The sequence below is a fragment of the Cygnus atratus genome, chromosome 25 (assembly GCF_013377495.2).
Source record: "Cygnus atratus isolate AKBS03 ecotype Queensland, Australia chromosome 25, CAtr_DNAZoo_HiC_assembly, whole genome shotgun sequence".
NCBI classification, from domain to species: Eukaryota; Metazoa; Chordata; class Aves; order Anseriformes; family Anatidae; genus Cygnus; species Cygnus atratus.
The window spans coordinates 4,183,900-4,198,672 of record NC_066386.1 but is presented as its reverse complement, the minus strand read 5'-3'; the positions used below and the strand labels follow the sequence as shown (position 1 = coordinate 4,198,672).

Sequence of the window (14,773 nt, the reverse complement as noted above, 5' to 3'; positions counted from 1 at the left end):
ACAGCTATTTAAATTCCAGCCATCCCTTGAACCTCGCATTTTGCTTATGATGAAAGCTGCTGCATCACAGAGAAACAGCATCCAGTGAAGCTGCCTAAACCATTTTTGAATTACAAAGCAAGACCAGTACCATGTTCACACATTTCCAATTGACTAACCTCATTCTGAAAACCTTTAGGGATGTGGAAAATAAATTTTCCATACTCGTTTACCTTTAACATCACTTTTAAAAATATTACTGTCTCAAATCTTTTGTGTTGCATTTCAAACCCTTTCCTAGCTGTGAGGGGATGTGCACATAGCTAAAGTCATGTTTTGACTGAAGTGACCCTTAAATGTGATCTCCAAAGCACTGAATTTGTAGGTCTCGTTCAAAGATGCTCTGCAAGATTAGGGTTTTGATCCTCTCTCACAACTGATGCTTGCCCCCCCCCCCCCCCCCCCCCCCATGCGGTTTCTTGTTTATTTCAAGAGAGAAAAACCACAGTGCAAAGCAAAGGCAGGAAATAACATGGTAAGACAGGATGTGGAAGAGGGGGTCTCATGGCCCATTTGGGGCAGGAAAGGACGCACCACTAGTTCCATGACGCCAGTGCTGAGATCTGGGTCACCCTTTGATACTCCCCTACATCTTACCGCAGAAACCTCTTCCTCTGTAAAGTGGAGTGCAAAACAGGGGTTGGGGGGGTGGGGGCAGTGCTGGTGTGGCACGTGGCAGGGAGGAGAAGCATGTGAAAAAGGAGAGCAGACGTTAGACCACAAACCAAAGCAGAATGATGTTAAGACACCCTCCCTTCCTGCCCCCTCACTGTAACCTTATCTTGGGGGGGGGGGGGGAGGGAGTTGTTCTGGGTACAACAGGAAAGACTGAGCTATGCATAGCACAGGAAGGGGAGAAAAGAAATAACTGGGGAGAGGGGTGGGGGGGAGGGCAGCAGCAGGGGGAAGATCTTAGAAGCATGTAAGATTTCTGAATGTGCTGATACATCTCTGCACCCTCTTCTACAGGCAGTGACTCAATGCAGGAAAATCCTTCTGCTTTTGACCCAAAAGACAAAGGAGAAACATGGGGGAGGCCAGAATCTTCTCATATTGGCAGAGAAGATGGTGCCATGGTCCACCTACACCCTCCCCTGTGCCAGCTCCTGCCCCCTAATATCTACCCATGGGTAGGACCCACTGGTAGGACCCTTTTCTCAGGGTCTTGTTGGAGAAAACGCCCTGTGCTTGTCATCCCTCACTAAACATAGCCCTGTACACGAAGCAACTTTCCTTCTTGCCCTTTTCTACATAGTGCACAGGGACCTCTAGTATCGTCTTTCTAAGGAGCAGAGTTTGAAGACATGTACAGACTTGTTGAAGCTCATTCAGGCATGGGAGTACCTCTAATAGGACTTGAAATCTTGGCTTAGTTTATGGTAACTAGAGGCACTGAAAACCACTAAAACTCAGAGGAAAAAAAAAGAAAAAAAAAAAAAAAGAAACCCCACAAAACAAGGTTTCTCTCTTTACACCACCACGTAGTGGCCACAGGAGGCCCCAGCCTCAAGCTCTCCCTGAAGCCAAAGCATGGGTAGACCAATGCAGAGACCCCACAGGGTGGCACTCGTGGCTTGCAAACAGCAGCAGCTGCTTCAGTGGAAACCCTGTGCATGTTCCTCCTCCTGTGAACTCCTCGGCTCTGTCTGCCACAGGCCTGTTTCAGAGAGGGCTCTTCTTATAGGAAAAAGAGCCCAGTGGCTCATTTACAATTCCTACATGCTTTCAAGTCTTCTGTCTAGTCCCCAGTGCCCTAACATCAGCGCAGAGTTGGTATCACCATTGTATATAAGTCCAGCCTAATGCCTGGGTGGCTGTGGGTCAGAGCTGGCATGGATTGTTCCCACCACAGATCCAGACAACACCCTTCAAGACAGTAAAGACCCTGCTTCCTCATACCTGACTATTCAGGACTATTCGGAGGCCCGTATGTCACACTTCTACGGTTTTAATGGCTGCAGCACAGCTGGAAATGCTAGACAGAAAAAGGTGATAAACAGGTACCATAATCCAATGCTGAGATGTTGAAGCTATTGAACCCCGTGTTTTAACTCCTGCATGCCAACAGTCAGGCATTCCTTTGTAACATAGCCTTAGTATATGTTTTTATTACTCAGTGTTCCAGCTGCTGACCAAACAAGGCAAGCATGAAGCACGATCAGTACAAGGACAGAGCCTCAAGCCTGAAGGTAACCCAGGTTAATTCTTCATCCAATGATCTGGAAGAAATAGCTAGAGCTAACATCCTACCCTGTGCCTATAATTTGATCATTGCAGGGCTCTAATTTCCCTCACGACTAAAAAGCAATTGGCTTCAACCAGATGCTAGCTGAGGCTTGAGAAGGCAATGCTCAAGGGCTAAAGCCATTGAGATTAAGCATTTCACAGTACCTTAAAAGAGAAAAGATTTTCAAGGTTTAATCTGAGGAAAACCTTCTCCATTGTGCCAGGACAACTCAAGCGCAGCTCTGTCCCTGACACTGACACAGCCTGGCAGCCCCTTCCAACATCCGTGGGTTTATCAGCAATTCAGGTTGCAGAAAAACCAAGCCTTAGTGAGCCTGTAAGCCCAGCTGGCACATCCAGCTGTGCCCCATGTGATGCTGAGGGATATGGGAAGGCCTGTGGTTATCTGTCCTGGTTTCAGGTAGGACAGAGTTAATTTCCCTCCTAGTAGCTGGCAGGGTGCTATGTTTTGGATTAGGATGAGAAGAGCGCTGATAACATGCTGGATGCACTTGGTGGGTAATGCAAAAGAATGGGGAGGTTCGGTGTGTACCTCAAGGGGACCTAATACTGGGTGAGAATAGCCCATGAGTTGAATTGTAGTATGTTAATTATCATATAACACTGTATGTCATCACTACCATGGTTGCTATATATCATAGATGAAAATGGTGACTAATTAGAAGGTATTGGAAAGAGTGTAACCTGAGCATGACATAAATGGTATGGAATAAGGGGTGGATATCTGTCCTGGTTTCAGGTAGGACAGAGTTAATTTTCCTCCTAGTAGCTGGCAGGGTGTTATGTTTTGGATTAGGATGAGAAGAGCGCTGATAACATGCTGATGTTTTAATTGTTGTAGAGCAATGCTTACACCAAGCCAAGGACTTTTCAGCTTCTCGCTCTGTCCTGCTAGCGAGCAGGCTGGGGGTGCAGCAGGAGCTGGGAGGGGACAGACCCAGGACAGCTGACCCAAACTGGCCAAAGGGGTATTCCATACCATCTGACGTCATGCTGAACAATATATAGGGGTGGCTAGCCGGGGTGGGGGGGCCGGCTGCTCGGGGATAGGCTGGGCATCGGTCAACGGGTGGTGAGCAATTGCATTGTGCATCACTTTGCACACATTATTACTATTATTATTATTATTATTATTGTTATTATTTTCCCTGTCTTAATAAACTGTCCTTATCTCAACTCACAGGCTTCACTTTCCCGTTTCTCTCCCCCATCCCGGAGAGGGAGGGGGGAGGGTGAGCGAACGGCTGTGTGGTGTTTGGCTGCCAGCCGGGCTAAACCACAACATAATCATAGAATGGCCTGGGTTGAAAAGGACCTTAAAGATCATCTAGTTTCAACTCCCCTGCTCTGGGCAGGGTTGCCAAGATGGATACAGGTGGGGATGGCTGAATGACACCCCCAGCTTCCTTCCGTTCATGATCTCTAACCACAGTCTAAACAAAGCTTTCTGCAGCTTTGAAGCCTGGGGTTGTGTTGGCAACATACTTTCCATAAGATAAAGGGAAGATGACATCTGTGTTTCCATGACAACTTGCTTCCAGTTTCCCCCAGAAACTGGGGCACAAAATAAAAGCCTGGAGGGTAGAGAGGGAGAAAGGGAGAGAGAGAAGGAGGGAAAAACAGGGAATCATGAGTGCGGGAACTTGGGTATAGGAAGAAACTCTGTATTTGTCTTCAGCAAGGAAAAGTGTGCAGTACTATGAAGGGCTTTATTGAGAGAAAGGATTACAGTAACTGAAATGAGGCAGTAGACCCCTCCATAGGACAGTCTGTAGAAAAAGACTTTACTCCCTGCTTCCCCTTCCTCACCATGGAAGCAGTTACAAGTCTGATGGGGAACAGCACTTCCCTATGACAGGTTTTAACATCAGAACCCCAGAGGAATTCGAGACCTGTAAAGAGAGAAAGATAACATGAAGAATGCATCTGCAAAGGGAGAGAAAATGCACCACAAGCTCCAAACAGCTTGTGGCTCTTTGCAACTGTAACAATAGAACATGCTGTGCACTTTCTAGCATCAAACTCTCCCTATTCTTAACTCTTTTCTCTCATCTGCTGAGAAACTTCAAACTTGGACACCAGCCATACTATGGCCTCCAAACAGGACAACCATCAGGGACAGAGACCAGGAGTCCCAGCCCCTGGAGACCCTCCTTCAAGAAATAAAGGCATATTTCTCATATAAAAGACAAATATGGGTAGATTTCTGTGACACACCTAGCTAAGTTGCCTTTTAAACGTGGAAAGACAAAAAATAAATTCACAAAATCAAAAGCCACTAAATTCTTGCCCTACAGCACTGTAGAGAAAAATGGATTAACTGTTCTTGTCCTGGAGAAAGCTAGGAGCTAGACTTCTGGTTTCACTATCTTTCTAGTTTTTTCCCTACTCTACAAAAATAGAGAAATCATGCGTGCTGGTGTTGCCCCTTCTGTGGCCCCATGGATCAGTACCTTACAGTCTCTTCTAGAGTTCAGCCAACAAAATTAATAACGACAAGATGCAGGATGGTGTTGGCAAAGAGGAAATCGGCAAATGCCCGCTCTGGTGAAATGCCTTGGAACTCGCCTTTGTTCTGGGGGTTGATCTGGATCCGTAGGCAAACTGCATAGTAGAGAGAAAATGAGAGATCAGAGATCACAAAGAGAAGCCGTGGTGGGAAGCATAGCCTTGGTAGGGCAGTCCACCTCGGTTCAGGTCACTGTTCCACCAGCATAAAAGGAAAGTCAACTCTATCTTTCTTGTGAGACAAGATCACTGTCAGGGGATTTGCATGGGGCTGACACGCAGTCAGCTCTCGCACAGCACTACAGGGGGTGTCCAAACGAGACCTGAGTGGAACAGGCTTATAACAGGATGGGACAGGCACAAAAACGGGGCAAGCAACACTCTACTGGGTGCACTGGGCAGGGCTGCAGGGAAGAAAGGTGTTTTTTAGGGTGCATTATGGGAGAGCAACACCTTTAAGCAGTCATTGCTAGGGTTTTGGTTCACCATAGGATGTTTGCTACAGAAAGACATCAATACAAGAGAGCAACCCTGCAGAGAGGGACTTGGGGATTCTGGTGGACAAAAACCTCAGCATGAGCCAGCAGTGCTGCAGCCCAAGAGGCCAACTGCATCCTGGGCTGCATCAGACAAGTGGCCAACAGGTCGAGGGAGGTGTTTGTCCCCCTCTACTCTGCCCTCATGAGGCCCCACTTGGAATCCTGAATTCAGGTTTGGGGCCCCGAAAACGAGAAGGATGTGGACCTGTTAGAGCAGGTCCAGAGGAGGGCCATAAGGATGATCAGAGGTTGGAGCACCTCTCCTATAAAGGCTGAGAGAGCTGGAGATGTTCAGCTTGCACAAGAGAAGGCTCTGGGAAGACCTCACTGTAGCTTTTCAGTACTTAAAGGGGTCTTATATAAAAAAGATGGAGAACAACTTTTACTTATGCGGATAGGACAAGGAGATAATGGTTTTAAACCAAAAGAGAAGAAATTTAGATTAGGTGTTAGGATGGAATTCTTCACTCAGAATTCACTCAGGGTGGTGAGGCACTGGAACACGTTGCCCAGAGATGTTTTGGATGCCCCATCCCTGTAGGTGTTCAAGGCCAGACTGGATGAGGCCCTGGACAACCTCATCTAGTGGATGAGGTCCCTGTCCATGGCAGGGGAGAGTGAAACTAGATAATCATAAAGGTCCCTTCCGACCCACTCCATTCTATGATTCTGTGATACAAGACGGTAAAAGGGAGGATTCCCAGACCAACACGGAGAAGCAGGGACACCCTGTGGCTGATGAGAAGCTGGGCCTTGTGGTGCTCATGGACAGAACCGTGCAGGCTCACCATCTGCTGAAGAGCATCCTCCTGTGGTGCATGGTGAGCCTGCCAGGCCTGGCCCACTGGGAGAGGTCACAGCTGAGGGTGCTCTCGAGGAGATGCGGCAGCTGCAGGGGAACAAGCCTGGAGATTACCAGGAGCAGAGCTGTGTGCTTTAAGATTAACAGGGGGCACCCGTGGCTGCTAGGCAGCATGGAACTCTGCAGTTTTCAGATTGCTCAGAACATTTTATTGTTGCTATAGCAACTTCCCGGTTTCCAGGAAGAATTGCTAGAAAAATACCAAGTACCAAGACTTGCCAGCTGCCAGGGGAGTCTCAGGGGCTGCTGCAGAGCCTCCCTGGGCTGCCGGGGGTCGTTTGGGGATCTCTAAGGGGCTCCTGTGGTCAATAAAAGAGATTTTTCCATTTCTGTGGGAACTCTGAGCTCCAGGGGGCTTGGCACATTGCTTGGGGCTCTCAGGTTGCCGATGGACCTTAAGACATCGCCACAGCGAGTGAGCAGAATCACAAAACCACAGAAATGTAGGGGTTGGAAGGGACCTCAAGATATCATTGGGTCCAATCCCCCTGCCTAAGCAGGTTCCTTAGAGCAGGTTGCCCAGGTAGGCGTCCAGACGGGCCTTGAATATCTCCAGAGACGGAGACTCCACAACCTCCCTGGGCAGCCTGTTCCAGTGCTCCGTCACCCTCACCGTGAAGAAGTTCTTTCGCATGTTGGTGCGGAGCTTCCTGTGCTCCATTTTGTGGCCATTGCCCCTTGTCCTGTCCCCACAAACCACCGAAAGCGGCTGCCACGGGGATGCCCTGGCTGCCAGGGGAAACCGCGCAGGGGCCGAGGCGAGCGCAGGGGCCGCACTGACCGCCGAGAATGAAGCTGCCGACGGCGGAGATGAAGCCGCTGAGGAAGGAGTTGAAGGGGAAGGTGCCGACGCCGAGGCAGTAGCCGAACTGGAGCGCGCCGGTGAGCAGCACGTAGAGCAGGTAGGCGTCCAGCACCTTGAGGCGACTCGGCGTGCCGCTGCCGTACTCGGCCAGGAAGCGCCGCACCACCGAGCCCACCGAGCCCGCGGCCCCCGCGCCGCCCGCGCCCGACCCCGCCGCGCCCGACATGTTGAGGTCCGGAGCGAGCTGAGGTGGCCGGAAGCAGCGCCGGGAAACGCTTCCGGGGCGCGGCTGAGAAGCGCAGGCGCGTGACCTCCCTGAAGGCCGAGTTCTGCCCAGGGAAGGGCGGAAGCGAGGTGTCAGCAGACACTGCACGCACGCGCGCCGGTACGTGCGGTGGGGAGGGGTGGGGTTCTCAGCTGGCGCATGCGCCGAAGCCTTATTGCGCCCAATGCCCTGGCTATTTCCAGGCGCCAGTGAGAGCCGAGGAGTATTTTAATATTAATAATAATAGTAATAAAGACAAGCCCTTGGGGAACGTACCCAGGGGGAGCAAGCACACGAGCCATATGGGAGCGAGTGCGCAAAGACTCAGGCTACGGGAGCGATGCCTTGGTGTAGTTGAAGTGACACGAACACACTTGGCAGAAGGCAGGGGCTTCCTGCGTGCCCGCTTCTGCTGCGGCAGCCCCTTAGCATCAGCTGTCAGAGCACCCCTGGCTTGGGAGTGGCAGGGAAGCTGGAATGATTTAAACAGCAGCAAGACTTGGCCAGGAAAGTTCTGTTTCTGGCCTCTTGAAAAGCTGTTTTTTTTTTGTTGTTGTTGTTGTTGTTTTTGTGTGTGTGTGTGTGTGTGTGTTTTTTTTCTAAACTAAAAGGTGCTGTCTCGTTTTCCTCTTATTTCAGGCTCTCTCCATCCTTGTGGTTTCTTCTGTCGTTCCAGGGGGAAGAAAAACAACCTAAAAAAAAGCCCAACCCGGAGACCCAGACACTTAATATAAACTGTTAAAAACTAAACCAACTAAACTAAACTAAACTACTAAACTAAAGTATTGCAAGGTCAGCAATAGAGAGCAGAGGTTTCTTTACCAGTCCAACCTTAAATTACCATGTTACAGCCTATTTATCCTTTCTCCCAAGAATCCCCCCTTTCCTCGTGAATTCCTTTGATAAGAAGACTGCCCGGTTCCTTATTTCAAGTGTCCCAACACAAAGCCCATCAAAGAACTGAAGAAATGATAGAAGTGAGCAGGAAGACCAGCAGCAGATATCTCCACCACCTATGCAGTCTGTGCCACCTCACAATCAAAAAGACACAAGCTATGATACTGCTCCTGCCCTATCAACTCCTCAGCCACAAGTGACCTCACAAGCACTGACTCAAGCCATGTGTATATGTTTCGGTTTAGTTATCGATTTGGCTTATTATTTTTATTATTTGTAGAATGATCTGTAGTTGTTAAAGAAAGTATCTCCTTGTAGCCTGGCTCCCGTGGTCATCACCCCTTGTTATGACAGGAATGTAATAATAAAGTTTGTTGAGGTTGTATTCCTGGTGATCTGAATACGTAAACACCAAAAGTGCTGGTGGCCCAAGTACAAATAAAATTGTAATTGTAACTGGAGGTAAGTGTTGTCATTTTTCATCTGTAATAAGAATCATAGAATCATTAGGGTTGGAAAAGACCTCCAAAATCATCTGGTCCAACCATCCCCCTACCACCAGTATCACCCACTAAGCCATGTCCCTAAGCACCACGTCCAACCTTTCCTTAAACACCCCCAGGGACAGTGACTCCAACACCTCCCTGTGCAACCCATTCCAGTGCCTGACTACTCTTTCTGACAGGAAATGTCTCCTAATTTCCAACCTAAACCTCCCCTGGTGCAACTTGAGGCCATTCCCTGTAGTCCTATCACTAGTTATCTGAGAGAAGAGGCTGAACCCCAGCTCCACAACACTTCCCTTCAGGTAATTGTAGAGAGCAATAAGGTCTCCCCTGAGATCCTCTTCTCCAGACTAAACAACCCCAGTTCCCTCAGCCACTCCTCATAGGACTTGTGTTCCAGACCCTTCATCAGCTTCATAGCCCTTCCCTGGACACGTTCCAGGGCCTCGACGTCCTTCTTGTAGTGAGGAACCCAAAACTGAACACAGTACTCAAGGTGCAGCCTCACCAGGGCAGAGTACAGGGGGACGATCACCTCCCTGGTCCTGCTGGCTGGGATGATTCCTGATACAAGCCAGGATGCCATTGGTCTCCTTGGCCACCTGGGCACACTGCTGGCTCACGTTCAGGCGAGCATGGACCAACACCTCTAGATCCTTTTCCTGTGCACAGCTTTCCAGCCATTCTGCTCCAGGCCTGTAGCATCGCATGGGGTTGTTGGGACCAAAGTGCAGGACCTGGCACTTAGACTTGTTGAACCTCATCCCATTGGCCTCTGCCCATCAACCCATCCTGTCCAGGTCCCTCTGCAGGGCCTTCCTACCCTCTGGCAGAACGACACTTCTCCCCCAGCTTGGTGTCATCTGCAAACTTACTTAGGGTGCACTCAATTCCCTTGTCCAAATGATGAATTAAGATATTAAAGAGGATGGGCTCCAACATCCCTGTTCCCTGGGGAACACCACCGGTGACCGGTTGCCAGCCGGATTTCACTCCGTTCACCACCACTCTCTGGGCCCGGCCAGTTTTTAACCCAGCAAAGAGTGTACCTGTCCAAGCCATGGGCTGCCAGCTTCCCCAGGAGAATACTGTGGGAGACTGTGTGGGAGACTGTGGGAGACAGGCTTTGCTGAAGTCTAGGTAGACTATGTCAACAGCCTTTCCCTCATCCACTAGGGGAGACACCCTGTCGTAGAAGAAGATCAGGTTGGTCAGGCAGGACTTGCCTTTCATGAATCCATGCTGCCTGGGCCTGATCCCCTGGTTGTCCCACATATGCTGTGGGATTGCATTCAAGATGACCTGTTCCACCACCTTTCCTGGCACCGAGGTCAGGCCGACAGGCCTGTAGTTCCCTGAGTCCTTACAACCCTTCTTATAGATGGGCGTCACATTAGCAAGTCTCCAGTCATCTGGGACCTCTCCGGATGACCATGACTGCTGATAGATGATGGAAAGCGGCCCAGCAATCACATCCACCAACTCCCTCAAGCACCCTCAAGTACATCCCATCTGGCCCCATGGACTTGCGACAGTCCAGGTGGAGCAGCAGGTCTCTAACTATTTAAAAAGACAGGGATCTCCTGGAAAGAGTCCAGCGGAGGGCCACAAAGATGATTCAGGGCCTGGAGCATCTTTCCTATGAGGAAAGGCTGAGAGACCTGGTCTGTCCAGTCTTGAGAAAAGAAGACGGAGAGGGGATCTTATTAATGTTTACAAGTATCTTAAGTGTGGGAGACAGAGAGATTTGGCCAACCTGTTTTCAGTGGTTTTTGAGGATAGGACAAGGGGCAATGGCCACAAAATAGATCACAGGAAGTTCCACACCAAGATGCGAAAGAACTTCTTCACGGTGAGGGCGACAGAGCACTGGAACAGGCTGCCCAGGGAGGTTGTGGAGTCTCCTTCTCTGGAGACATTCAAGGCCCGTCTGGACAACCTGCTCTAGGGAATCTGCTTAGGCAGGGGGGGATGGACCCGATGATCTCTTGAGGTCCCTTCCAACTCCTACAATTCTTTGATTCTGTGTGATTCTGTAACAGTTACCAACTGAACTGGGGGGGTGGGGGGGTTCTTCTGCTCCTCCTCCCAGACTTCCAGGTCAGGAGGCTGAGTACCCCAAAGATAAGTGGTCTGTCTAGAGAAGTCCTTCTCTGTTTGTGAACAGCAGGTCTAGCCGGGCAACCCCTCTGTTAGCCTCACTAACCAGCTGAGTCAGAAAGCTATCTTCCACGCACTCCAGGAACCTTCCAGACTGCTTCCTCAGGGCTGTATCGTATTTCCAGCACATGTCCATGAAATTAAAGTACCCCATGAGAACAAGTGCTGGTGATTGCGTGACTTCTGCCAGCTGCTTATAGAACACCTCATCTGTCTCTTCATCCTTGTTTGGCAGTCTATAACAGACCCCCAACAGGATGTCCACCCTATTGGCCATCCCCCTGATCCTCATCCATAGAAGTTATACACAGAGAAAGAAGATGTAAAGAAGTTATATATGAAGAAAAAGAAGAGATATCAAAGTCAGTAAAGATAACCAAATCCACTGACTAGGAAATGTAAAGACAGCAAACAAGCTTTAAAGCAGAAAGTTACTGATGTTAGCAGTCCAAAAGGATTCAGCTCTTGTTAGGGCAAACATAAATCTACCTTCTAACCTAGCTGTATTTAAAGAACCAAACAGGAAGAATATCTCGAAAAACAAATAAACAAACAAAAAAGCACCATCCCCACCACCACCAACAACAAAAAAAACCACATACAAACAACACACTATATTAACTTGTCTATATGTTACATCCCAGTGATTATTACACATTGTTATGATCTCTTTATCAGAGAGTGTAGTGAAAGAACAAGGGGTAGTGACTTTAAAGCAAAAGAGGGTAGGTTTAGGTTAGATATAAGGAAGAAATTCTTCTGCCCTACACTGGGCAGCTGGGTAGGAATTTGGTTGTTAGCCAAGGCTAACCCACTAGAACCGAGTGGAAAGAACACACAGGCAAAACCAAGTGCAGGTACTGGAGGGCTAAAAGCCCCTTTCTGTGTTGGAATGTCTGGGTTTCTAATAGAAAAAGGTACTATGTAACATACATAAAGCATAAACCATTTGAATTCCGAGTCTTTAATTCAGTTACACAATGCTGATGCATCTGGGCAACAATTCAGTCACTTGGAGGGTCTACACCAGCTCTCATGGGTGCCTCAGGGAGCTAGAAAATGCCTTTGACATGCTCTCCTTCAAAGCTTGTTTGACTTGGTTGTTCCTGAGTGAGTAGATGTATGGGTTAAGCATCTGAGTCACCACAGAGAAGAAGAAAGAAAGAACTTTGTCAGAGCCCTGCCCACCCCGTTGCGCTGTGCGGTTATACCTGTAAATAGACGTGCTGTAAAATACAGTCACCACCATAAGGTGAGCTGAGCAAGTGGAAAATGTTTTCTTCCTTCCTGAGGAAGATGGCATATGCAAGATGGTGATAATAATGCAACCATATGAAATGACAGTTATTGTTAAGGTACCTGGCACAATGATAATCGATAGGATAAAGAGCAGTCCTTCAATGAACCATGTGTCTGTGCAGGACAGCTGCAACAACTGTGAAGCATCACAGTAAAAGTGGTTCATGACATTGGGACCACAGAAAGGCAACTGGACAATCATAATGATGGGAGGAGACATCAGGAGAAAACTCACTGCCCAGCAAGCCAGGACCAGCTGGAAGCAAAATCTGTTGTTCATAATAGCTGTGTAATGCAAGGGGCGGCAGATGGCAACATACCTATCAAAGGACATTGTTGCCACGTGGAAAAATGTGCAGGTACCCAAGTAAAAGAAAAGCAGCATCTGAAGAAAACAACCGGGCAGGGAAATTATTTTCCTCTCTGTCAGAAGGCTGTAGAGGGTGCTAGGAATGAATGTGGAGGTGAAAGTGATTTCCAAAATGGCAAAATTCCTGAGGAAGAAGTACATTGGAGTCTGAAGTAAATGGTCCACAAGTGTGATGCTGATGACAGTAATGTTTCCAAACAGGATCAAGAAGTAGGCAATCACAAGAATCAGAAAGAGGATGATCTCCAAATGGCGGCTGTTGGTCAGCCCCAAGAGGACAAATTCCACTACTGTTGTGTGGTTCATTGAATCTTCATTGCTAGCAGAACAAGAAAAGACCCATTTTGAGAACTAGTGGAAAACAACAGAACACAAGTGAATATGGTTTTGTTAACATATAAGGGAGATACCAGTAAGTAACCCCCTGGGAGAGACTGGAGCAGCTGCAGTAACTACATTTAAACAATCTTGTTCAGGTAAATAGAGTCCCAAGCTCCATTTGTAATACTGAGTCCTCAGTCCAGTTCAAACAACACATATGGGTCCCTCTTAGGACAGTTGAGAGGGGTACATGTGCAGGAACTGTTTTGGACCTTAGGACTATGAATCTCTGAATGGTAATGACAGTATTTATCCTCCATCAAATGTAGACAGACACTGAGGAAGATTAGACACACTAGTGATGGATAAATTAGTTTTGCAGAAAATAAACTTGCTGCAGTTAAAAGGAGATAAAAAGAAAAAGAGAGAGGGAAAGAGACTTTACAAAGAAAAAGCTGGATAGATGGGTAGCAGTGCTACAAAGACAAGTTTGTAGAGCTGGTTACCACCGAGCAAAGGGAAAATGCATCAAGTAATGGATGGATACCACACTAAGCAAAAGTAAAAGAGGGAGAAGGGGGAAAGTAGGGGAAGAAATTCTGTTTACTTTTCATTTAACCTCAGCACTATAGCTCCAGTGGATCAACTCTGATGCTGATGGTCATGCTTTCTTCTTCGTGGCACCTGTCTCCAAGTATCCCTCCACGCTACGCCATCCTACCCTACTTTGTCCAATGCACTGTGTCTAATGAACAGTGTCTAATGCACTAGGGAAAGCAAGCACATCGTCTAAGATAACTCATAGCCCATACCAAACTTGCCATCTCATTTTCCCTCTTCAAGTGCAACTTACAAAATATTCAACAAAAGGGTAAATCTGAGCTAGGACACTATGACTATCCTTATCACACTACTCCCATCAATTCTTTCCCCCTTAGTTCACTTAGTGTTAGCAAAACACAGGTGTTTATTACCAGCAGCTCATGTTTTTTTTCTCAAAAACAAACAAAAAGCAAAAAATAAGCAACAAACCACGCACAAAAAAACCAACCAACCAACCAAAAAAAAAACCAAACAACCATGCAAATAGAACACCCCCTCCCCCCAAATCACATAAAGTATAGGACATCCTTTTTTAATACCACAGATGGACCGACATTATCTGGAAGCTGAGCTTGGTCCCTTAAAACAAGAGACTCCCTCAGTAACAACTTAAAGATTTTTCTTGAGTTTAAATACTACACCAGTCAGTTTTCCAAGCCATTATGCCTTTCATCTTTCCCTGTCTCCAGAACAATCACACCCAAGCTCTAAGAAATGCTCCAAAGAGTTACCAATATATCCACAGCAACCCAGGACACTTCAAAAAGTAATTCTGATGTTTCTCCTCTATGTAGTCTGACTTTCAGCAAATAAATTTCCTCTTCTGAGCTCCTTCTTATAATGCTGTCAGTATTTTACATTGTTGTACTTCCTTACTGAGTCAAACCTCAGGGACCAATTTGGTATCAAAATCTGCCAAATACCTTCTGGGAAAACACTTGTGAAAGTTTAAGAGCAGCAAGAACATAGTCGTACCATAGAGAAAATGAGGTTGGAAAGCACCCCTGGAGGTCCAGTCTCCTGCTAAAAGCAAGCTGACTTCCAAGATGGACAAGGTTGGTCATGACTTTATCTACATAAGCTTGGATATCTGCAAGTATGGTGATCCCACAGCTTCTCTGGGCACTACCCGTGCTTCACCATTTTCATTGTGAAGTGTAATTTCCTTCTGTCCAGTGGAGGTTTCCTTGTTTAAGCCATAACCTGCACCTCTTGTCCTTTCACTGTGCACTGTGCACAGGCATAAGTAATCTTGGAGGCTGCAGTAAAGAGAGAGAGAAGGCTTACCAATTACTGCAACAGGCAAAACAGACCTGATTTGGGGAAGATTACTCTTATTTATTGCCAATTAA

At 47.6% G+C, this 14,773-nt stretch overlaps 2 protein-coding genes and 1 long non-coding RNA gene across 3 annotated transcripts; 1 reads left to right on the top strand and 2 right to left on the bottom strand.

The window, feature by feature from the left end:
- Positions 1 to 3,976: 3,976 nt before the first annotated feature.
- Positions 3,977 to 7,292, bottom strand: DAD1 (defender against cell death 1). Its single transcript, XM_035567974.2, has 3 exons — positions 6,977 to 7,292; positions 4,740 to 4,890; positions 3,977 to 4,178 (listed from the first exon to the last, which is right to left on the bottom strand). Exons 1-2 carry the CDS (start codon positions 7,224 to 7,226, stop codon positions 4,760 to 4,762), a joined length of 381 nt encoding a protein of 126 aa, XP_035423867.1. The 5' UTR covers positions 7,227 to 7,292; the 3' UTR covers positions 3,977 to 4,178; positions 4,740 to 4,759.
- LOC126913573 (uncharacterized) lies at positions 6,190 to 8,623 on the top strand. The gene is made up of 2 exons (XR_007709138.1): positions 6,190 to 7,385; positions 7,905 to 8,623. It is a non-coding gene; the product is annotated as an uncharacterized LOC126913573 (long non-coding RNA).
- A 3,238-nt stretch (positions 8,624 to 11,861) lies between these two features.
- LOC118258920 (olfactory receptor 49-like) lies at positions 11,862 to 12,803 on the bottom strand. Its single transcript, XM_035568024.1, has one exon. It carries the CDS (start codon positions 12,801 to 12,803, stop codon positions 11,862 to 11,864), a length of 942 nt encoding a protein of 313 aa, XP_035423917.1.
- Between the last annotated feature and the right edge of the window lie 1,970 nt (positions 12,804 to 14,773).